Source organism: Abramis brama (assembly GCF_963993115.1).
Source record: "Abramis brama genome assembly, chromosome: 25".
NCBI lineage: Eukaryota > Metazoa > Chordata > Actinopteri > Cypriniformes > Leuciscidae > Abramis > Abramis brama.
Window position 1 is genome coordinate 12,804,865 of NC_139987.1, and position 26,082 is coordinate 12,830,946.

The 26,082-nt window shown below is 40.1% G+C and overlaps 1 protein-coding gene across 1 annotated transcript in view; it reads left to right on the plus strand.

Moving 5' to 3' along the window:
• gbe1a (glucan (1,4-alpha-), branching enzyme 1a) overlaps positions 1-23,485 on the plus strand; it is a 151,805-nt gene extending 128,320 nt beyond the window's left edge. The window contains exons 15-16 of the mRNA XM_084104994.1: positions 6,743-6,860; positions 21,846-23,485. Coding sequence (XP_083961120.1) covers positions 6,743-6,860; positions 21,846-21,908 — 181 coding nt within the window. The 3' untranslated portion in view covers positions 21,909-23,485. The remainder of the gene's footprint in view (positions 1-6,742; positions 6,861-21,845) is intronic.
• The last annotated feature ends 2,597 nt before the right edge of the window (positions 23,486-26,082 follow it).

Consider the following 26,082-nt stretch of genomic DNA (forward strand, 5'->3'; position numbering starts at 1 on the left):
AATGATTTATTGGTATTTTCACATTCTCTATTAAAAATCTTCAAAATGATGTATGAATTGTTGGAATCAGACAAAAAATTAATGAGCTACACCTGTTTGAAATGTATAGAGTCAGCAAAGTCAATTTTGAGAAAAATCGAGTTAAAGTTTTCTAAAGGTTCCAAAACAAAATCACCTAGCAACCATACCTTAAAATCCCTGGTAATAACACCAAATTTGGCTCACACCAATTCAAACCCAAATATTTATAGGAAAAATATTTATTCAACTTTTTTCCCCTGATGATACCACAATTGTTGTATTGACATTAATGAGACTGTAGACTACTGTACCGCACGGATCTAATATAATGTTACACATCAAATGTTTTTCTCCAAAGGTTAACCAAATATTAATTTAAGACATAACAGATCATGTTTGCGTGAATACTCACCAAGACAGATATTTTGAAATACTGTAATTCTGTGTATATGTGTATATCGGGATCACGCGCTGTCTTTGTGCACACGCATCGGATATGTCAGTCAGTGTGAGTAAGACACATTTCATTGGTTCAGACTTCAAGAATTCGCTATGAATATTCACAAAGTTGGAATGCTGCAAACTGCCTGAGCTCGTAATTAGCCCGTGCGCATTCCGACGCATTTTGACTGCACGGGTCACATACGTATTTTTTATTTCTTATTATTTTATTTTAATATTATGGATAATAACTTTTTGCAGTTTTTCTTCTATTGGGTTTACATGCACAGTAAGTCGCATTTACAAACTCTAACCACACTCAGAGAAGCATAAAAGGAAATAAGCCATCCAGACTCTGGCCCTACAGAGAGTGCAGAGAGTGCAGTCAGGTCTACAGCAGACTTAAGGGTTCCCCAGTTAAAACGTGTCCGGGGGCAAGTTATCTTTAGATCAATTGGGGTGCTGAGAGAAAGGACCATCTTCAACTCAGAGAGCTGTATATCCAGGACGGCAGGTCTTAGTGCATACTTAGGAAACTTTTCTCTGCATTATTCATCAAGACTAATGCAAAAGGTTGAGGTAAAAGGCTACAGATGTAATGTTATATATTCGTAGGGCACGTATGACCACTGCATTGACCGAAACAAAAGCATTAATTACTTTGACAAATACATGCTGTAATCTCTGCTTTTTAGTGCCTTGGGCTCAATCTTATTCTCTGGCTGTGTTTGAAATCACACACTACCACAGGACGCTACTCTTATTACATCTCATTTTTTACTCATTATTGTAAAGTTAAGATATTTTTACACAAAATTGGCATTGTCATTGTCTTGATTGCCCAAGCATTGGCATTGTCTTGATTCAAATACATATATGAATATAAATATATATACAGTATATATAAATATTTTCCTGGCAAACATGTTGCTATGAGACATTTTAGAGTGTGTACTGTTGTTATATGCTTTTTGCCCATATTTGGTGAAAATTTGCTTAAAAGAGTTGCAATTTTGCAATTGTGGGTCAATGAGTTAAACATCAATAACCCATTATTTATTTTTATTATTTAAAAAATATATATATTTAAATGGTCATGTGACAGCAATGTAATACTAAATGGAAATTATGGTTTAAAAAAAACATTCATCTCAATGCACAATGCAAAACTTTTACTAGAGAACGCAAATGTTTTCCAAGCAAATGCAAAGTTCCTCTGGGGAACACAATACTTTCGCGAGAGAACGCAAACGTTTGTGAGTGAATGCAAAAGCATCGAAATATAATTGTTCCTCCCATTTCATTTTTTTCCATCACCATGCCCCCTTAGGGGCTCTGTAATATACAGTAGTTTGAAATGTACACAGTGGCGCAAAAACGGGGTATGCAGTGCATAGGGGCGCCGGACGGGAGGGGGGCGCCATCGTGGCAAAATAATTATTTGAAAATCTCCTTTAAAGAGGCTATATGCAACTTTTTCCCCAAAATAAACGTAACAATAGCCTTTTTATTTGACCATTTATGACTCAAACATCTCCTGATGAGCATACTGACACCTTGTCCACTCACAGTGGGTGCACCTATAAGCCTGTATCCTATTTTTCCTATTTTCTGTCGGGTCGGATTTTCCCGCGCTGTCTGCGGATGTGACGTCAAGCGCGTTCATGTTAAATGTTTCAGATCACTCTGCCACCACCGCTAGTCAGCAAACAAACTTAGTTTCTCAAACAATATATGTATTTGACTGTTCTTACCTCTGTAAACATAATGTTGACTTCTTTGCAGCGGATGACTTGTGAAGTGTGCACGTACGAGAGCGAGCAGAAAGGAAGAGCAGTTCCGTTTTTTGGCCACAGGTGTCAGTCGCGAGTTTAAATTTCAGAAAATCGCATGTAGCCTCTTTAATAAAACTTTATATATAATCAAAAATTGTTTGTTAAAAAATAATGAAAGGAAACATTTTTATTTCACTTTTGTTTAGCATTTTAACTGATTATTTTATAATATCAATATCAACCTCTTCCCCTCCCCCCTAACGAGTACTTTAAATCTGTACCATGACCAAAAATGGATAGATGTGGGAAGCATTCTGGGGTGGAGAGCAGAAAAGGTAAAATGATAATCTTTTTTTTTTTTTTTACATTTATAACATGATATAGTTACATAACACGACCAAGGGAGCTGTTTTGCTGAATATTATCACGAACAAGTACAGTAGCCTATTTAATTTTCATGTTTATTATCATAAACAAGTAGCCTATTTAATATTAAGTTACTAAAAAAGTCAATAATGTGTATAAAATGTATTTCACAGACGAAAATAATACGAAAGGAAAACAACGACCAGCTGTGCAGTTTTTTTTTTATTACTGAATGATTATGATTCATCATTTGGTCGAATCGTTCGAATGAATGACTCAATGACACACTTATTAAGACGGCCACTTGCCGCCACCTATTGGCGGTTTAGTTTCATGTTTAAAAGTATCATTGTACTTTTTCTTGTATATTCAAACATTTATTTAAAACATTAATCTCATAACATTAGGCTATTTATTACAGTTTAAATTATTTAATTTGATTGGTAACAGCCCTGTTTTATTATTATAACTGAATTTATTGATCAAATGTAAGAATTTGACATGAAAGATGATGCATACATTTAATAAAGTAAAAATAAAGATCAGCCTTTATAAAGGTAAGTAACGTCCTGGGGTAAATATCACAAATATGCAGATTTAAGTAAAAGCTGATAGAACACTGATGAGAATGCTTCAGAATAAATTATATTTATACCCCAAAAATCATCCCGGAATAAAATACTGTTATTTATGTACATACAACACATACAACTGTATGTGAATAATGTTAGACCAGGTATACTTGAAAATCTTAAAGCTGTGTATATTTCGTTTAATCTGTTTCATCTTTGTTGATCTTGCACTGATCACCAACACTGATCTTGCATACCCCTCAACAAATGTGCAGTTGCTCCCCTGAATGTACATCATTCACATTCACAAGTATAACAAATAGTAATCAGTACACTGTATGTAGCAGTGCACTAGTATACCATTCTAAACATATAGCCTTTGATAAAACAAAAAACAAAAACAATTGGACTCAAAACAAATGGGAGAGATTGATTGGATTGTCTAATGTTGATTTAATGGTGATTGATTAAAGCTGTAGAAGCTATCATAAGATTCAAACATTAGCCTAATCTTATTCACACAGTGAACCCAGCCCAGGGTTGGTACAGAGACAATTTGCATAGTCATAGAATGAAAGTAACTAAATAGTTTATCTACACTGAGATGAAAGCAAACATGAATCTTATGAAACAAGAGCTTCCAGGGCTGTTAAAGCGGTGTGTTATAGTCTGGACAGTGATTTAAGGGCAGAATTAAAGTATAGGAAAAAATGCATTTAGAAGCTTTAAAAAAGGGTGAATTGGCTAGAGAGAGAAATGATAAGCTGTGTTTGAAATGAGAGAGTCGGTCGAGATGGAGAAAACTTTCAAACAGATAAAGAGAGAGTGAGAGAAGGTCATGTGGGTATAGATTTTAGATTCAGGATATTAGATTTTCTACAGTTCAAGGAGTGTAGGTGAATGGCCCACGGCTGTGTTGATTCCCAGAGTGCTTCCTGTGGTGTGGAGCTCCGATTCTTTCCCCAAGAGTCGCTCAATCCTTCCATAGACAGTGGAGGAGCCTGGTGGAAACTATCGTCCGCTGTTCGGAGCTAGTGGGGTGTAGCTCAAAGAGAAATTAACCCCTTTCCAAACAACCAAAGGGAAAGTAGGAAAGAGGAAAAGCAGATTGAGTAGGAGAGACAGTACGCAGGAAAAAAGACTGAAATCAAAACAGCAAAGAGATTGCTTTCCCTCCAACCTCCCTAAAGATGCAGAAATTCTCCGAAAATCAAGCAGCGGGGTTGCTTGGGAGAGTGAGGTTCTGCTCGTGCACACGGCATTGTGGTCTGTTTACTAGATTCAACCACAATCCCTCTCAAATCCCCAATTTTACACAGAGCCGTAGCGTTTTTATTGCCGATTTTAAAACTATCAGGGCAAGTCGGCGGATATAATCTCTCTCCAAAATGATGTGCTTTGCCAATTCCTGAACCTGATGCTTTTTTTTCACCCTCCTCCGTGAGGTTTTTGTTTGTGTGTTTGTTGAAGGAGTGGAATTAACCTCTTGGGAGTGAGAAAGTCGGGTCTGGATCAGATCCATAATTTTTGGAAGTAGAGATTGCCTGGTTTAATTAGAATAAGTTTGCCACCTGCCCTTCTTATCCAGCTCACAATTAAAAAACGTGTTTGACTTCCTCTAATCTCTACAGCAGCTGGCAGCTTTTACGAGCGTCGCCATTAAACTCACCAGTCGAGAACCGCTGATTTAAAAGCGGTTAATGTATTGTAAGTCTGTGAAGGCACATATATTAATTTAGTCCTCGTAAAACGTTCTTTGTTGCATAACAGGAGTTATTACAATAACAGTTTTTCATTGTTTGTAGATGTTTCACCTCTTCAGCAGCGGTCAAATGTCAGAAATAATTTTTCAGTAGCAAATGATTCAGAATTCTGATTCAGATTCATTTATTCATGCTAATTGTTATACAGTTAGCATCTGCCAATTTTATTTTCATTTTCTTTATTTTCTTTATTTACTTATTTACTTATTTTGACCCTGACCTTCAGGGTCTTGTGACTAAAGAAAAAAATTGACACAGTATGCCAATACTGTAATCCAAAAAGCTGTAAAAAATGTGTTTTATAAGTTGCCCTTCCAGGCATTGAAAATATATGCAGGAATTATGCAAAAAATAAAATATTTTCTGTTTTGTTATAATGTTAGACCCTGCATAAAATATATAACATTAATGTTAGAAAAGGCATTTCATTTTTGCCACTTTGCCCTTCAGGACTTTTCTGTTCAGATCCATGCATTCATTTTCAGCACGCATGTTTAGCTGAAAGTTGTTCACTCCAAGTTCACAGTTCGCTCTTATCAAGCTGAAGTGTTAATTCATTTGCACTATGCTGTATCTTAACTGCACTTTATGTGATTTACATTTGGGACGTTTTATAATAAGAATGCACTATAACCTGTAGTATTTTAATTAGATTTTCTCTTTCCATAATGCAATAGTTTAGAGTGAGTGGTGTCCCTGGCTTCTCTCTTCACCGTGTGGAGCCTGTTCACTGGTCTGACTGTGAACACACACACATACACACTAACACGGCTCCAGTAGGGGGTAAATTATGTTGTAGCTAATGATTGCGTTAGCTATTGGGGGGGCGTAGAGGATTGCCTGAGGTTCTCCACGGGAAGAGAAGGGTGAGATATGTTCCTTAGACACAAACTAAAGACTCAGATGGATTAGCCATTATAATTATAAATGTCCTTGTGACACATACGTATACTTACTGACAATCATCGCTTCAACTGTCCCTGCCAATCCCCTCTGACATGCATCAGTATGTGGTATACATGAATTCAGGCACTAGCAGGGTCCTTGTTCCACTAAACATTGGGACACTGACGATTCAATTACATGTAACAGGATTACAAGGTCACAAATAAAAACCTAGCTGGTATTTATCATCAAAATTGCTGCATAACACTTCCAATATACTTCTGGTATAATTTGTGTAGCATTCATGTTAATTGTCATAAATGTAACAAATATGCAAACTAAGTTGCTTTATTTTTCAGATTGTTTCATCTTATGATTGATATAAAAAATACTGTAAAAAGTAATATTGTGAAATATTATACAGTTTAAAATAGCTGTTTTCTATTTGAATATATTTTAAAATGTAATTTATTCCTTTGATGGCGAAGCTGAATTTTCAGCAGCCATTACTTCAGTCTTCAGTGTCACATGATCCTTCAGAAATCATTCTAGTAAGCTGGTTTTCTATTTTTATTATAATTGTATAATTATATATTGTGCAGTGTTTTTTTCTGTTTTCTCTATGCATTGTCTCATTGATTAGAGGTCTCTCACGACAGCAAATGTGCATGTGTCTCACCTCAGAGATGGAGATAGAGATCCATGTCTTGTGCGTAATTTGTCTGGTGGCTTCCCTCTCTTCTTGAGCTGTTACTCAACAGAACAGCCATCCATCACATCTCATGCGTTTATCATTATCTGACCAACCATCTGTCCCTGAGCTACTCTTGACAAGAGAGAGGGAAAGAATAAGAGAAAGATAAATGTCGCAAGACCAAAGAGTGTCTCCTTACAGTTCCTTGATCATGTTTCGTATCAGATATAAGATAAAATTGAACTCGGACGAGCTGCAATATGGGGGTCACGGAAGGCTTGCGCAGGACACAGAGTTCTTCACAGAGCCCATGCCATTCAATGGCAGAGCCCAATCATTTCTGGTGAGTTTCATCTCAACTACACCTTTCAACTCTTAAACCTTTAACAAAAATGTTGTGTAATGTAGTGAGTAACAATCTGGGAAGGTCCATGATTTTGCCTTTTAAAGTTTCCATTTTATCTCCTCCTCATGTGCTGGAATGAGCAATGAGCCATAAAAGTCTTGTTTTTTATATACTTGCCGTTTAAAATGGATCCTTGTTGTCTCTTGTGTACATAGCTCTGAATTGAAGCACACTAGATGTGTGGTAAACAGCCTTGGTTCAGACCCTAGAGAAATGCTAGAGTTACCTGTATAAAAATACTTTACCTGAACTAGCTCAAAACAGCAGTGCTTCTAAAGAGGTGAGCACACTAGTATTTCATTACGCAATGGTAATCTTCAGAGAGTATGGCGTTTATTGAAAAATACAGCTTTAAGGTAAGAGCAAGATATTGAATAAATCATGATCTCATTTCGGCCTCATTACAGCTAGTTGAATTTTATGACAATCCACTTTATATAGTCTGAACTCTGAAGGTGAGCACTGATGCCCTTCCCATAAATCAGCTGAAGATTTTTTGCAGAGCGGCCCAAACAGATTCTGGTTTGAGGTATATAGGATCTGTATGGAGTGTGAAAGTTCTTCATGTTATGCAAATGTAATTATTGCTATGTTAAGGTTGGTTTGGAGAGTTTGAGATCTTTGTGCAGAGTAACTGAATGTCATGTTGTGTAATATTTTGTAATATTTCTATGTTAACTTCCTTTATGCAGTGTAAAGGTTCTGCATCCAGTGTATAGTGTCTTTATGCAGTGTGAAGGTTCTTTGTGTTACACAAAGGTTCTTCCTGTGTAGTTTTTTTTTAGTACTTCATGCAGTGTAAAGTTTATTTGCAGAGCTCTAAAAGTTTATTGTGCAGTGTAACACCGTTACTATACCAGACGTGAGTGATGCAATGCAACTCAAAATACAACCCATTTATAATTAGTGATTCGACACAACAAAGACACAACAAATTCCCTACTGTAAACTGATGCCCTGTTCTATTTCTAATGTCCTGCAAGCGCCCGCACTAATTTTGACACGAAAACAAATGGATTTGCAATGGTTGCTTTGTCACGTTCAGTATGTTCTTAGTGCAGTTTGAAGGTTCAAAGGTAAACATTTGTTTACATTGTAAAGTTTCTTTATATAATATATATTAATATGTATATTCCAATATATATTTATGCATTGTGAGGTTTCGTTATGCACTATGGTTTTTTGTGCTTTTTAAAACTGTCATAATGTAGTAGTAAAATGGTTGTTCATACAGTGTTAAACTTTTTCATACAGTGTAAAAGTATGACGTGCATTGTATTTCCATTATACAGACTCTTTACTGATTTAATGATCCAAAGTTGTGTATGGAGCCATTTGAGTGTGCAGTGCTTGCCTGGATACAGCAGATGATTTCAAACACAACTCTGGAGATGGAGATGAACCCTGGGGGAGGTTTTAGGCTGAACTTCAAAATGTTCCCCATACCTGATTTATTTTCAGAGTTCTCAATCTGTCTCTATCTTTCCCTCTTTCTCCCCCTTTTCTCCACTGCCAGTAACTGCCCATTCAGTCATTTCCCCAGGCTGTTTTCTGATGGAGCGCTGGGGCCAGGGAATAAGGTAGGCCTGTAACGAACAGTTGAAAGAGCCGTCTCCAATCAGTTAGCCTGTGAAAGCCTAGGTAACTTTCTGTTCGTGGTATAAGCTTTCTGTTTAGCTTTCCTTCTCTCTCCCTCTCTCTTGAGGCAGGTCCATAAACACACCCCCTTGGTTTCATATTGCTATTGATCTTTGGCTGCCCCTTATTTATAGACTGATAAATGTATCATTTGTTTTCTCTGCTATAGAAAGAAAACTCAGCCTATTAGTTTCTCAACGTCTTCCTCATATTTATCCTTTACGGTCTGCCTCGCCTTCCTTTTCATAGTCGACTGGCTAGGCTGCTTATTAAGGGTATACAGATGAATAAAAATGATTGATGAATAGGAGGATGGTGAAACAAACATTTTCCTAGTAATCACACTTTCTTAGCCATATTAGATCCTGATAAAACTTGTATAGATGGATGAATGAATAAAACATGGTTCATCCGATGTAGGAGAGACCATGAACAATTGTAACCTGCAGATGTTTTACATTTTCATTCATAACTTTCAAACTGCTACAAATTTACCTGCCATTGTTTGGTATAAAAAAGGCAAAGCTGGAGGGGTGGAGGGATGAAGCACAGTTGAAGGCCTGGAAGTCCGTGGCGCAGGCGGAGCGGCAACTGACCAAGGCGAAGCTGGAGGGATGAGGGAGCCTGGTGGAGCTGTAAAGAAGGCGAACCAAAGTGGAGCCAAGGTGGGGAGGAACCAAGGTGGAGCTGAGGTGGAGTGACAGGCTCATCGGCTGGAGGCGGAGCCTGGGGATCCTCTTGACAAGGTAGAGCTGGAGACAGAGCAGATCCACGCAGCAGAGTGGAGTAAGAGGAGGAGACAAATGACAAAAATGAGGGGAAACAGTGGAGGTGGGGCAGAGGAACTGGCTGTCATTGGAAGAGGAGTTGGGAGAGGGAGGCTGGGCAGGATCTCTGGAGAAACAGGAGACTTTGAGTTGGGCGGGACCAGCGGAGACACAGGAGACTTGGAGCTGGGCAGGACCAGCGGAGACACAGGAGACAGGGAGATATCCTCTTCCAATTCCTTATCGTATCCTGCAGAGGCCAACTGCAGCTTACCTTCAGTGCTGGGAGTGTGGGCATGGCTCCACTCCATGCCCTCAACTCCACAAGCACGCCCACTGGAATGCATGGTGTTGCCAGCTTACTCACCTGGTCAGACTCTTTCTTTGGCTCGAGCTCCAAAGCAATGGTGGGCTCCATCTTTATCTCTGGCTCTTGCATTGCAGCAGGCTCTGGCTCTCTGTCTGCGTTGGGCCCTGATGTTTGCTCCGTGCAGTGTGTGTGAGGCGGATGGCTGGGTTCTGGGGCCAGAATGGGGCCGGTGTCATCTTCTTCAGCAGCACAGACGATCCATTATTCACCAGCACCCACTCCACAAAAGTCCCCCCGAGGACCAACCATGGTCCAGGTCCAGGCGTTTGTTTAGGCTGATGAAAAAAAAAAAAAAACAGCCAGCAGTCGGGGAAGTTGGTAAGGCACGGCAGGTCTAAAAATGTCCTTGTGTGGTCCTTGAAGTTTAGCTCTTCTTACTCTAGTCTAGACAGAGCAACTGAACAGCAGGTAAGTTGCACGACACAGTTCAGCTTAACGAAAGTTCAGTTGCCCATGACCTCAGAGCCGAGATACAGGTTTAATTTCAAAGGCTTCATAACTTTTGACAGCAGAAGCAAAATACTTCCCAAAAATATTTTTTTCAAATCAGGTTTTTGTAAAATTTCTCACAAAGTGGAATAATCACAATTATTTTTTTCAGGCAGAGAGAACTCTACTGAGAGTGTGCAGAATAAATGTCATCAGTCTATCTTATTTGGTAGCTTTTAAAATAATTGTAGTGTTACAATTGGCCCTAGTCTCCTCTGACTGACCTTTATACTTGTGATAAATTTCTGTTGCTAAGAAACCTTCGCATTTTTTAAACCAATGAAATTAAAAATGTGCCCTGCTGATCTTAATTCCTCTTTTATTACTTTATATTACAGAATCCAATCTCGTCAGTGTTTCTTTCGGTTCATTGTGAGTGCAAGCTATCTGTCCTATGCAAATCTGGCAAGCATATTTTTCTCTCTGTCATTTAATGTTTGGTTTTTTAAACACCGGATAAAAAAGATAAACACCCTCCTTCCCTCTCGCACACGCTTTAGAGGAATGTCTGATTGTGACAGGAAATGAATTATTAAAACGAGACGCAGGTGCCGGATGCAGCCTCCATTTTGTGAGACTCACAACATGATTTATTTAAAGGACTGTTGCTTCCAAGTCAGTTTAAAGTTTGTCTTTTCTCGCCATTTCACTTTAACGGGACCCATCATCTCAATCACTATTTTCCCCCTTCTCTCTGCCTCACCTCTCTTGTTCTGTTGCTATCTCACTTATTCTATTCTTTTTCTCAGAAACAAGCTAACGTTTGCACTTCTATCCTCACAGCTATTGCAGTTTAAAAGGATGAGCCGTGCTGGATGGCTAAGGTGTTTGTCCGATATTGCAGCTTTCACATGGTACCCTCAGCACTCTGACATAAATAAACATCATGCTGGTTTCGATCAGGCCTGCTTGTTGGAAGCATCACCCGTTACCCTGAACAGCTCTTCCACAGGCGTTCTGCATGAATTACTCACTTTATCCCTCGTAGTTTTCATTTTAGGACAACAAGTACTACTTTATACACAGCAGCGCTTGTTCCAAAGAGCTCCAATTTGACAGATCAGAAAAAAGATTTTTGCTCCCCTCCAATTTGGCCTTGATAGCAGGTGAGCTTGTTTCATTTCAAAGCAGTTGCTCACAATTTTAGGACACATTCAGTGCTGAATCAGCCATTTTGCTAGCCATTAACATACATATTCACGTACATATTTCCTTATTCTTGTTTTCAGATTTAAAGGGATAGTTCGCCCAAAAATGATATTTAAGCCATGATTTACTCACCCTAAAGCCGTTCGAGATGCATACGTCAATCTTTTTTCAGACGAACACATTTTCAGTTATTTTAGAAAATGTCTTAGATCTTTCAGTGGTTATAATGTGAAGCAATGGGGTCCAGCTGATTCAGGTCCGAAAATGGGCATGCATCCTTCACAAAAATAATCCATCCGGCTCCAGGGGGATAAACGAAGGCCTTCTGAGGGTAATCCGTGCGGTTTTGTCGTAAAAATATACATATTTAAAACTTTATAAACTAAAATAACTGGCTTCCGGTGGCGGTCGGTGCGCGTTCACAGAGATGGATGCTGGCGTATGACGTATGACGTAGCGTAGGAAGCGTTGTGACGTAGAACGAACGTTGAGTTTTGTTTTGCTCTGCTCTCTGGCTCCGCTGTCACGTTCGTTCTACGTCACAACGCTTCCTACGCTACGTCATACGTCATACGCCAGCATCCATCTCTGTGAACGCGCACCGACCGCCACCGGAAGCCAGTTATTTTAGTTTATAAAGTTTTAAATATGTATATTTTTACGACAAAACCGCACGGATTACCCTCAGAAGGCCTTCGTTTATCCCCCTGGAGCCGGATGGATTTTTTGAAAGGATGCATGCCCATTTTCGGACCTGAATCAGCTGGACCCCATTGCTTCACATTATAACCACTGAAAGATCTAAGACATTTTCTAAAATAACTGAAAATGTGTTCGTCTGAAAAAAGATTGACATATGCATCTCGAACGGCTTGAGGGTGAGTAAATCATGGCTTAAATATCATTTTTGGGCGAACTATCCCTTTAACCCTCTATTGCGGGGGTCAGCAACCTTTTTGTCATAAAGTGCCATTTTTAAGTATCTCAGTTAATCACTGTGTGAGACAAATTAATTGTGATCAGAATTTCTACCTATTCAGAATAAAAAAGTACTGTATTACCCCCAAAAAAAGAAATAAAGAATAGTGTATTGTTTTATATATCTAATATAGCTTGTGGATGTCTAGTTTGTAACTCAAACAAAATTCAGAATATCTTTCAACAATTTTAAACCATTGGCAAAGGATTTTTATCACTTTGGATGTGGCATTTGAGCCTGAGACTAATTGAAAATAATCGCTTCATTATTAACCATTTTATATTTTATTATCTTATTTGCATTGTGTGTTTGCAGAGCAAAGAAAATAGAGGCTTAACAGTTTCATTCCTAACTTTTTGTCACTTTGCATGAGTTTGGAAGAGCACAGGGCACTCTTAACAATTGTTCCTCTTTCCTTCTCTCTCTTTTCATCTTTTTCTCTCTCTCTCTCTCTCTCTCTCTCTCTAAAGAATGGGCAATAGAAGATTTCTTAATGAGCAGGATTGAATAATTACAGGCCTTAGATGTTTTCTTGATGAGATCCTTGCAGCTCATGATGGGCCATGCAGCTCTTCTGACGATTCCTGAAGAAAAGAACAGAGGAAAGATACAGAAGAGTGAAGCTCTGTGATCAAAGGAACGAAAAGCTCCCTTTCATTTCACTCTCTATCTCAAGCAATATGAATCCTCCACGTCACTTCTGCCATACTGTACGGATAATAAGGGCTGCGATGGAGGGTGGGGAAAACAGTGGGAGTTTTTAATACTAATTTGTAACCTTCCTTCTGACCCACATTCATTGGGTCCCAGTGACCAGGTTGAGTGAGTGACTGCCTTTGGAAGGACACCTTGCTATTGGACATCGCTCTACAGATCATCACAGTTTTATGGGTCAGGTGACTTAGTAACCTCTCATTCCACATGAGGAACTGGCCTTCATTAGCAGGAGGACCGACTCTGGGGTAAGATATATATCGAGCGTTGAGCAGAACAATGTGAAGAGAAAGAGAAAAAACTGCTCAGGATTCTTGGATGAGACTGGGATACTCAAGGGGAAAAACAGACCTCCCCATTCTGTCTGATTTATATCCTTATAAAATGTTGATCAGAGTGTTTAAATATATAATCTACCCAAAGGCATTGCTCACCTTTTGCAAGAGAGGCACTGCAAGCCACAAACCTTCACTGTGGGTGATGCGAGCGTTGAACGTGAAGTGAATGCCTGATTGTTTGGAGTCATTTGACAGCTTTGTTCCTCTACTTTGCAAGAGCACGTTTTGAAAAAGTTTTTCTTACTTTAAGAGTCTCTGTATTTCCAGTTTTGCATTAAGAGCAAGTTCATATTTGCACACAGTCAACGTTGGTCACTGCAGGCTACCCCGAAGCATTGTGGGGTAAGTAAGGCACTGCTGTAATTAAAAGAAGTATAGGGACCTTTAAAAATGCAGCCCTGCATCTTAAAAACAAGTTGTGTGTACCAAACGTCTCGGGTTACGACTGTAACCCTTGTTCCCTGAGAACTTTGCCACTTTGCCACATTCCACTTTGGGGAATGCCCCCAGCATAGCACGTCTGAAGCATGAATGAAATTATTCCAATCCTGATTGGCGTTGCGTCATGACGTAACTTGTGACGGCATACACGGAAGCTACAAAGGGACGCTGGCACACAACAGAGTTAGCTTTTCCAATGAAGCAAGTCGCTCCCAGGCTGAGGAAGGCATGGCGAAGGGACGCAGTGTCTCGTTCCCTTCTCAGGGAACAAGGGTTATAGTCGTAACCTGAGACGTTCCCTTTCGAGGGAACTCGCACTGCGTCGATACAACACTTTGGGGAACGAGTGCCCACTATGCCACAACGAGCCCTGCCTGTCCCAGTGTGAAGCTGCGCACAGGCACACTTAGGACGAGAGCACTAGAGTGCCTAGTGTAGAAGGAATGTCCAGGCTATAGAATCTGATAAAAGTATGAGGGGTGGCCCATCCTGCTGCATCGCACACTTCTTGGATCGGGATCCCTGAGAGGAGGGCTCTAGTGGATGCCATGCCTCTGGTTGAACGGCCAAAGGTGAAGGCAAGCTGTAAGGCTGCAACAACGAATCGATAAAATCGATAAAATTTGATTATTAAAAGAGTTGGCAACGAATTTCATTATCGATTCATTGTGTCACGTGACTATAATGTCTGAGATGTACTGAGAGTATTAAAAAAAAAAAAAGTTGAGTTGAGCACAGAGCAGAGAGGACCATCGGAGAGACCCGTAACGTTGTTCTGAAACACATGGCAGAGGCAGAGAAATCAGTATGACCTAAGTCATCCAAGGTGGTGAGGGCAAGGTAGCATTTCACACTAAATAAATTGAAAAAGTGTGTTAATTGCAAGATATGCAAAAGCGACATGGCATGGCACGGGAGCACCACGGTGATGATTCAGCACCTAAAACGTAAACATGTTGGAGTCCTTGATGAGGAGGAAGGGAGTTCAACAGCAGGGTAAGTCACTACAGAATCCTACTTTTGTTCCGTTTTAACGTCCCTCCAGTAGCTCTTCTGGTGCTGGTGTTTACTCGTTATCCAGCTTAACAAGCATGACAAGTTAGCGTTAGCTCATTAATAACAGTAGTAAAGCAGGGGTGGTATAGTTTGCAAGACTGAAGACACGTTTTTATTCACTCGCCTTTTGGCCCATTAATTTTTCAATCTGCTTTGTCCCATATCGATTATTGTTGACAAATATATTTGTGTGTGTGCTACTTTTTAATTTAATTTTAAAGTTATTTTAAAGCACTTGGTCATCTTAAGCTGTGATTAAATGTGGTGTATAAATGAACTTAACTTGCACTTACTACAATGATGGTAATAATTTAATGAATAAGCTTCAAGTGAACTTGGGTGTGGATGGGTGTGTGTGTGTGTGTGTGTGTGTCTTGTCTGTAATTGCTCTTTGGGTTACTTACCTTTACACAACTAGTAACTAAAACAAGAAGTATGTAAGTATGTATTGAGTAGATGTAACTTGTGCTATTACACAAACTCATACTATCTTTTTGATTCCAGAAAAAAACAGCAAACCATGAGAGGCTTCTTGATGGAAAATTTTAGACTTGGAATTAAGCCTTTTCCCCGTTATTATTTGATTCAAGGGACCAGACACCAGTTATCTTGCCAAGAAAAAAATTCATTCTTATATGTCAGGAGAGAAACTTAGAGAAACCTCACCCCATCATGCCTCTATGTTTCTCCTTCCTCTCACCCCGTCATCTCTCAGTTCCTCTGTGGTGGTACAGTAAGGATTGAGCTTATATACATCACAGAGAGACTTACAACTTCCTTGTAAGGTAGAAAAACATGTTGCTTTTGTCCTTGTCCTCCTTCCCCACGGTGTCTGTCACATTATGAACTGCATTCCCCACAATCCTTGTCTGTACCAATCACTGTTCATTGCACTCAGCTGTTCCCCGTCATCATTGTTCCCAGCTGTTCCCGGTTTCATTGTTAGTTCTGTGTGTATATATACCCTGGTTGTTTCAGTGTTTGTCACAGAGTCCTTGTCTATTATCACACCATTTCTGAGTTCTGCTTTGTTGCCTGTTTTGTATTGTTTTATGTTTTGGATTGCTTCTTTGGTTTTGACCCCTGCCTGGACTGTTTGTGAGTACGGATTTCCCCAATAAATATTACTTACTGCTATTGGATCTTCTCCTCTTTTCCTGTGAGTGGATTGTGACACATGCAGTCAGTCTGCCTCACCACCATGCCACTGCAGGACAGACATACTGAATCTAACATTGCAGAGTGGTTGGAGCAGGTAGTGGCCAGATTTGAAATTCCTCCTAGCAAAATCATTGCCATAGTCCATGACAATGGTGCTAATATTGTGGCTGCGGCAAATATCCTGGAGGAGAAGCATGGGTGGTCCTCTGTCCGTTGCACTGGCCATGCTTTGCAACTTGTGATCAATGCTGCGTTGAAGCATCCAAGCATTGAAAAAGTTGTCGGGGCTGCAGGATGTCTGATAGAACATTTTAAGAAAAGCGAGCTACAGTAGCCAGCAGTAAGCTCAGAGAGAAACAACAACAAATGGCCACACCTGAGCACAGCCTTGTTCAAGACATAAGCACAAGGTGGAATAGCACATTCTATATGATAAGCTGACTGCTTGAGCAAAGGTGGCCTGTAACAGCAACACTGTCCGACAGCTCTGTCATACAAAAGGTACCTGGATCTGAAACCAGACCAGTGGAGCCTGCTGGAAGAGCTTTCAACAGTCTTCAAGCCTTTTGAATGTGTCACTGTGTTCATGAGTGGATGGAAATATGCAACAATATCTGCAATACCTTCACTTGTGAAGGGGCTGTTGAAGTCCACCCAGAGTGCTGCCTACGAGTCAGCCCCGCTGCGGGCTTTCCAACTCACTGCTGTGCAGCAGTTGCAGGAGAGATGGAAAGGGAGACTGCTTTCTCAGATAGAGCACCAAACAGTGATTCTTGCGATGGTCCTTGACCCAAGGTTTAGGAAACTGAAGTTTCTTTCACCTGATGAAGTCCTACATGTTCAAACTAAAGTGCAAACAATGGCACTTGAAGAGAGAAGGAAGATGGATGTGCAGCAGCATGGCAGTTGCAGTGTTACCTCCACTGATACTACAACTACTGAATCAACACCTCTAGCCACTCTATTTGACTCACTCCTTGGTTCTGATGGTGAAGAAGAGGATATAGCAGGCGAAGCTGAGGATGTCCACACCCAAGTGAGGAACGAAGTCCTCACATACTTTGGAGAAAATAGCCTTGCCAATGAAGAAAACCCATTACTGTGGTGGAAGGCTAACAATGACAGATATCCCATGTTGGCCAGGCTAGCCAAGTCTTACCTATGCATCCCTGCCACCTCAACACCATCTGAGCGGCTGTTTTCTGCAGCAGGAAACATAGCCTCCAAGAAAAGAGCGAGCCTGAGCCAGGAGCATGTGGACATGCTCATATTTTTGCATTGCAATGCAAAGTGTCTGAACAAAGTGAGAGAGACTGAGTGCGTGTGAGTCTGTGTGTGTGTGTGTCTGTGTCTGAGTGTGAGAGTTTGTGAGTATGTGCATCTGTGAGTGTGAGAGTTTGTGAGTGTGTGTGTCTGTGAGTGTGTGCGTCTGTGAGTGTAGTGTAGAGATCAAGTTCTGACGTTCAAACAAATCCTGTTAAGTTTTCTGATTTGTATTTTTCTTTATTTTTTATAAATTATTTATTGTTCTGACTGCTCAGGTCCCTTTAAACAAAAATATACATCTTTTTGTGCACTTTATTTTAAAAAAGCCTATATATTTGGCAGATGTAAAGCTTACATGTGTATGTTTTTTGTGTTAGTCCATTTTTTTTATTATTATTACTTTAACAGCTCAGGGATGTTCAAGGAGCAACCTGTTTGTGCACTTTCTGAAGATTTTTTTGCACTGTGAATTTGCACTGTCAGTTCTGTTTTTGAATAAAAGGGTTGGAAATTAATGGTTTTTTTATTTTTATTTTTTATTCATCGATTAATTGAAAAAAATAATCGACAGATTAATCGATTATTAAAATAATCGTTAGTTGCAGCCCTAGCAAGCTGCGCACCTGATAGGCCATAGAGATAGCCTGAACGATCCAGTTACTGATGGTCTGTTTGGATGCGGGAAGCCCCTTCTTGGGCAACCCGAAGCACACAAGCAACTGGTCTGACTTCTGCCATGAAGTAGACACAAATCTTGGACATAAATCTTGAGACCTCTGACAGGGCAGAGCAAATGAAGTCTTTCTTCATCCGTCGTCACGTGAGGTGGGGGATGAAAAGCCTGCAGAACCAAAGGCCGTGCCACATTAGATGGCACTTTAGGCACACAGCCTGGCCTGGGATGCAAGATAGCCTTAATATCGCCTTGAGCAAACTCCAGGCACCCGTAAAATATAGAAAGGGTCTGAAGATCTCCTACTCTCCTGAGAGAAGTAATGGCTAATAAAAAAGCTACCTTGAGGGAAAGGTTCTTGGCCTCAGCCGACTCCGGAGGTTCGAAGGGGGCCTCAACCAGCCCTTCGAGAATCACTGCCAGGTCCAATGTGGGAACTCTGGTCTGAGTCGAAGGTCTCATCCTCCAAGCCCCACGGAGGAAACGTATGACCAGCTGATGTCTTCCAAAAGGGCCATCACCCAGAAGAGTGTGGAAAGCTGTAATGGCAGTCACTTATACCTTGAGTGTGGATGGGGTAAGACCAGCAGAGAAGCGATCCTGGAGGAACTCCAGCACTGAAGCCACCGAGCAGTTGGATCAACCTCACGCTCTCTACACCAAATGGTGAAACATTCCATTTTAGGTCGTACAATTTTTTGTGGAGGGAGCTCTAGATCTGAGTATGGTCTCGATTACTCCTACTGACAGGCCAGCGTCTCGGTACTGTGCCCCCTCAGGGGCCAGACCCATAGTTTCCATAACTCTGGCTGAGGGTGAAATATTGAACCCTCTGCCTGCAATAGCAGGCCCCTCCTGATGGCGATATACTATGAAGGGCCCTCTAGGAGTGACATTACATCTCTTATGAACGCCAAGGAAATCTTTCAAAATGACTTGGAATATGGTTCACAGTATGTATGGGCCAATTTTATGATACTTCTATGATGCTTTTGTGTCCTTCTTGTAGCAATTCAAAAAGTTTCCTTTTAGTTTTCCACAGTCCTGCAGGTTTGGAATGACATGAAGGTGTATTAATGACAGAATTTAATTTTTGGGTGAGCTTTTAAGGACAACAGAACACACCAGAATGAGCATTCATGGTGCCTGCAGCTTAGATTTCTCTTCGTCTTCATGTTGCTGGAGACACATGAGGTTCCCTTTCTTGCCCTGCTTCCGCCTGGACTGCTGTACCTGAAGATAGCATTTTTGTTTTAAATGTCAGTGATGGATTAGCTGGCTGGTCAGGGGTCACTGGCGGCCATGTAGTTTGTAATAGCTTGAGTTGCGTGATTACCGGTGCTGATGAGCCGACTGAAAGATGGTTATGCCAGGAATCAATGAGCCTGTTAATACTGTTTTGGCTCAAAGTGCCTTTTAAGAGATCCGGCTAATCGCAGCAGGCATTTTAATTGAGCAAGATATTAACGCCGGTGTAACTCAGACGGTGCTCTGACAAAAATATTCATTCAAAGGCAGGAAACCCTGCTGGTCTGTCCGTGACTCTGGCCAGAAAGTGAGATTTATCTTATGCCTGAAGCTTTCTAAAGGGTGAGTCTTAGTTCAGTTCTCCTCTTGGAGTAGATACGCCCATACTGGCTTGAAGACTCCGACTTCCAACCAGATGGAACTGGATAAATAATCTGAATGTTCTGATCCAATCTGACTTCTAACCTGTAATGCTACCTGAATCATAATCATACACTGTTCGTTCGTTGGCCAGAGGAGAACTGGCCCCCGACTGAGCCTGGTTTCTCCCAAGGTTTTTTTCTCCATTCTGTCACCTGATGGAGTTTTGGTTCCTTGCCACTGTTGCCTTGGCTTTTGGCTTGCTTAGTTGGGGACATTAAATATTCAACAATATTATTGATCTGCCTTACTTAAGGTGGACGATGACGCAATATCCTTCTAGAAACAAACTTTGTTGTATTATTTTCATGTTATCACTGTGAAGCTGCTTTGATACAATCTGTATTGTAAAAAGCACTATATAAATAAAGGTGACCTTGACTTGACTAGATCTGGATGCAGTGTCTGTATAGATGTAGGCGTTCTGCTAACATCAAGTCCTAATATAAACAAAATTATATTGTTTTGTTTTTTTACTCATTCTCCTTCCCACAATCACACAGAGACTTCTTAGTCATATTATCTTGCTTATTACATTAGATAGTGATTGTTTTTTCCCCATCACATTATAGTATACCTTATTCAAAATTCTGTATGTAAGATTTTGGTGTTTGTCAGAAGGACAGCTCAGGCTACCTGCAGCTTCCATTCCTTTGAGAAATTGTTTCCTGTTTCCAAACTGCAGCAGTGACATCTAGTGTTCAAGTGGAGAACCTCACATGTGCAGGGCTGCGTTCTGAGATTAAAACTCAACACTCATCAATAGGGGGTCCCTGGCTCCACTCCATCTCTATCCATCAAGGTTGAAGACCCCTGCTTTAGTAAAACATTCATTTAGATCAATCTCTAACACATTATTAATTACTGTGCTCATTCAGATAGTTCGAAATTTCATGAAAAATTCTTCATGGACCCCCTGCAGCTCCATAATGGACTTCCAGGGGTTGAAAACCCTAGATCTATATTACTGTACAAGCCTGCTGCTATGGATTATATTAAGAGGCATCTAAAATTGTCCCTCTCTGTTTTAAGAGATTTACTTCAGATTTCATTATGAAAAAGACACAGCAGTAGCTATTGATTCATGAATCACTGAAGTTAAACTTGACCTATGATAACATGCATTTTGTTGAAGTGAACTTTATTGGATTATTAATTATATATTTATTTTTATACTTTTTTTATAGTCACAGGTTTTATTAAATATTGTATTTAAATTTTTTTTTTTTAAATTACATAGAGAAAGGTACTGGGCTGAGGTCTCGTGGCCGGTAATGGTTAAAAACTTGTCAATGATGCTCAACAAGCTCAATCTTATTATTCTTTAAACGATAAAACCCAAACCACTCTTGCGAGACCACACACAGGATCTCATTTCCGAAGACTTCAATAAGAACATAGTGAAGCTTCTGGTGTTAAAACAGTGATTTTCTGTTTGGCGTCTTCTTGGCGCTCACGCTGGGAGCTCAGGTCCAATTCCAGTTGGTGAGTGCAGGCCCAGTTAATAAACCTCATGTCTGCTCCCTGTGGAAATCAACCAGAACCTGACCTACATCAATGACTCTGTTTCCTCTCCCTACACACAATGTTTTATTCATGAGAACTTTCACTAGATATATTCTCTGCTTTATATATTCCTTTTTTCCTCTGAGAGAAACAAGTCGTTCTTGTCGGTATGTCGACGCCCGGACCCAATCACTTCTCATATCCCGCTGGACTGATCCCAGACCTGTAGTTTCATGTCCTGCTGTATGAAGTGAGGTCAAAGAACAGTGATTTCACTAATAAAAACTGTATTGCAAGGTGCTCCCAGGTTACATAAAGAATTGTTTTTACACAGCAGATTAGAGCTCCTTTTAACTTGCTTTCAAGCTTTTCTCCCTGGAGAATTTTTTTTTTTTTTTTTTTTTTTTTCAGCTCGGCAGGTATATAGCCATGTGAATTGTTTATTAGAGCAGCCAGTATCCTCAACACTTTAAGACATGGATTTGTTTATTCTTGGACTTAATCTAGACTATGTTTCATATACGGCCAGAAACCTGAAACCTTAAGAACCCATTTCCACCTGGTTGTAACATCTCAGATGATCTGATCACAGTCAGGCAGCACTAAATAAACCGAAAACATCTTGTCACAATCAACCACATTGGAAGGTAGCTGATGTGTGCTGATGTTTGTTTGTGTATATAAATATTTTTTCTTTTTCTTTCTAGATCTACATTCCTTGCAGAACTGCTTTGATTCTGGCAAATGAGGACATTGATTTCAGACATTGAGGAGTGTGCAAGTGAATGGAGCTGGATCTTGCATCATATCCCAGAATCCTGTGCAACCATCTGTATATATTCACTAGCAAACACTGTTATTGTCCCATGGTTTTACCCCTCATTTAAAGATATAGTTCCGGTATGTCTTTCTTTTGTTCTGTGGAGTACAAAAGCAGTTATGAAACAAAATGTCCAAGCTGCTCTTCTCCATGCAATGAAAGTTGGTTGTCTCTGATCCCCATCCACTTTAATTACATTTCATGGACATTTTGCAGTGTCATTTTTGTTCCACAGAATAATAATTAGTCGGATTTGGAACAATATCATTTCATAATTCTGTTTTCATAATCTAGACTACATATTTTTGATGATATTTAAAATGATCTGAAGGTTATTGTAATTTTAGAGTAGGAGTGTCTAAACTCGGTTCTAGAGGTTCTAGAGTTTCACTGTCCTGGAGAGTTGAGCTCCAACTTTCCTCAAGACACCATGCTTGTAAGTTTAAACCTTTATGTGTTTATTTAGGATTGGAGCTGAACTCTGCAGGACAGTGGCCCTTCAGGAGCAGGATTGGACTCCCATGTTTTAAAGGTTTATGCATTACAAAAGCACAAAGAGATTTTAATGTTGTGAACATTCATTCTAGAGGCATTCTGATTGGATATTGCTTGTGTTATGACATCAGCAAGGTCATTTTGCTCGCTCTCTCTCCATGTCTCTATTCATCCTGCTTTTCCTCTTTCTCCCCATAACCTTATCCTGTCTTCACTTAGCCTTAAATGCCTCCAATCCACGATTCTGATTTAGTGGGCCATTAAAAAGTTTTACAGCACCAGGTGACATCATGGGCCAGTCAGATGTGGTAGCGAATATGAATCTCCTGGGCCTCACATAAATCTAGTGTCCTCTCCAGGGAAGAATTCCCTTGTAACTGATCCCTTAAGTGTGAGGTCTCAGCAGCTGTTCTGACACAACAGGAGACAAAATTCCCACCTAATTACTCTAATTAACATTTTTTTCCCTTAATGCATTTAATTAAATTGCTTCAGTTTAATCTGTTGCAGCACTTTAATTTTGCCAGAGCTCTCAGCCCAAGTGTTTAAACACTAATAAGACATTATATCAATATTTAAGACATTCTTATCCTTATAGTGGAGTTTATTGCTTCCACAAACAGCAGGCAGGGTGGTCAAATAAACATTTAAAAACAACTGTGTGAGTGCATATACACTAAAGGCCTGTTCACACCAAGGAAAATAACTATAAAGATAACGATATAGATTTAGTTCTAAAAATCGTTCTCAATATTAAAGAATAGCAGAGTTCACACCACAGCTATATGACTTTAATGGCACGTAGAAACATAACCGTTGGAATCACTTTCAGAACGATTTTATCCAGCTGATGAACGATAAAAACATTGACAGCCAATCAGAATCCACCCTGCTGTAACGAGGACACAAATATAGTTATCGTTCTTGGTGTGAATGGGCCTTAAGTGTTGTGGGGGTCATGTTGTATGCAGTGAAATGTTTATTAGGTTTAATTTTCTGTTATAATATCTGAATAAAGTAGGCTACATTTTTTATGTGCATCAGGCATCTTTCATTGTAACGCTAAAAACCTTTGCAAAAACAGTGTGGAATGACACAAGTAACTGCCTTTATGAGTGAGTCATTTTAATCATTCACTGAACCGATTCAAACATTAATTAATTTAGGAGTTAAATAAGTGACTCTGAAGTCCTTCTCTCCGTCTTGATCACTCAGTTGTAGGCCTAACGTTAAGTTACGTCATTTAGTCCCTCGCAATTCCTATAAATTGAACGCCCTACTCAACTCAAACTTTATTTCTAAAGCACTTTCAACACCACCAAAGGCTAATCATATCAATTACCGTTATGTGTCCGACATAGAGAGCATTTTATAAAACATTTTACCATTCTGATGCATCGACGAGCCTGTATAATTCACTCTTTCACTTCTGAATCCGTTTCTGGTTCTAACAGATATGACTGAATTAATCCATTATTTCCACTTGCCATCGTGTAGCGTTTACTACACTAAAGTTGACCGCAGTGGATCAGGGAGTCCGAGCTGGTGTGATTGAGTGGAGGCGGGGACTAATATGCATATTCATGGTTCCGTGTATACTAAATGAAGCAAGCAATTTTAAAGTGATAGTTCACCCAAAAATAAAATGTTGTTGCCATTTCAAAAATGAAATGTTACTCATGTTGCTCCAAACCTGTAAGACTTTCGTTCATCTGTGAAATACTAATTAAGCTATTTTTAATGAAATCTGAGAGCATTCTGTCCATCTATAGACAACTATGCAAAGTTCATAAAAGAGATCGTAAAACTAATCCATATGAATTGAGCGGTTAAGTCCAAATTTTCTGAAGAGACACGACTGCTTTATATGATTGCATTCCTACCATGTCCATCGTCATGTGGAGCAATTAACCATCTCGTGCATTGTGTATGGGCACAAAACACTCAAACGTCGCTTTCGGACTCACGAACATACGTCCACTGTGTGTCAATGCTGGTGAAAATTTTGGAGAGAGGTCTGAGAGTGGCTGTGGCTAACCAACAAGACCCATGTCTGTCCAGAGCTGCCACGAAATCTATACTGACCATCATGCGCAAGTTGCAACGAGATGGGCGGATGTGACGGAAGCCGAATCCCCGGATATGCCTCCTCTGTTTGAAGGCCTTCTTGCAAAGGAGGAAGGACCGGGTGACGAGGACACACCAACTCTGACCTTCTCAACTAAGACATGGATGAAGAGGAAGACAACTCTCCCTGGTCTGTCCAACAGTCTAGACCCCCTAGCAGGACTGACTCTGGAACTGAAACTGGGCCTTGCTTGGCCCACGGCACAAGATGCAGAAGGAGCAGAAAGGGACCTTTACGACGGAAAAAGGCTGCCGCCTGCTTAACCCACAGAGAGACAACTCCTGCCCGCCATGCCTGCTTGCATGAAAGAGATGTCTCGCCATTGGCATAGCCCCTTTAAGAGCAATCTCCCGGCCAAGGGATATCCTAAACTGGAGATTTAAGGGATGGGAGAGCTGGAGTTGGCCGGATCACCAGTGGTAGACTCTTCAGTGGCCTATCTCCATACGTGTGTGTTACATATGTGTGCTATCTGTACAAGTGAGATTTCAGTGTTATTTTGAACAATGGACTAGAAAAAAATCCCCAGATTATATTTCAGAAATCTGGTCACCTTAGTTGTGTCTTTAAAAGGCCTCTACGGATGTTTTTGAGTTTACTATCCCAAATATAGATTTACTGTCGGCACAAAAAATAATTGTTCCAGTGCCATTGTCTCTTAGCTCATGATCACCGGCTGACTCACAGCGTGTTTTAGCGGATTCTTTGTTCTCTCACTGACGTGCTGAAGACCCCCTCCTCAAAGAGCTGTGCAGGTGCCTCAGACAGATTTATTGCTGTAATTATCCACGAAAATGCTCCTGGAGGTAAAACCACACAATATTTCCAGTTCTGAGTACTGTGATTAACTGGTTGATGTAATATTTTGTGAGTATTAGTGTATACTGTCTGAATGGCATTATCATTCGAGCGTGAATTTCACAAAAACAGTGTGTTATGAAAAAGGCAATAAGTAAACAGCACCCCCTAGAGTGAACTACAAAAAATACATCACAATAGCCCAGCCAGAAAAAAAAAAAAAAAAGTTGTGCTTTGTATTTAATAGGCAAATTCTTAGGAGTCTATGATTGGATCATTATTGCTGTGATACAAGATCTTGACCAAAAAATTATGCACCTCTTGATGGAAGTAAATGTTGTGATGGCATTTCCATTAAGAGGTGCATCAAGGTCTGGACTCAGAGGTGTAAAAATGATTCTTCATGCTCCCTCCCAAACATTCTTTCACAATTTGAGCTTGATGAATCTTGGCTTCGTCATCTTGGAATATGGCCATGATGTGTCTTCCTACACGGTTGTTTAAGAAATGAAAAGCTACACACTCCATCAATTAAAATAATTGTTGCCAAACATATTTTTGAATGGGCAGTGTAGATTGAAAAGATTGTTTGTTCAGTTGTCACTCTAGAGATTCGATTTTGTTGGCTGACACAAAATAACGCTTCATGTCCCATTGATTAATGTGAGCTATGTAATTAAGACTCAAGAGTGTGGTAGACCTT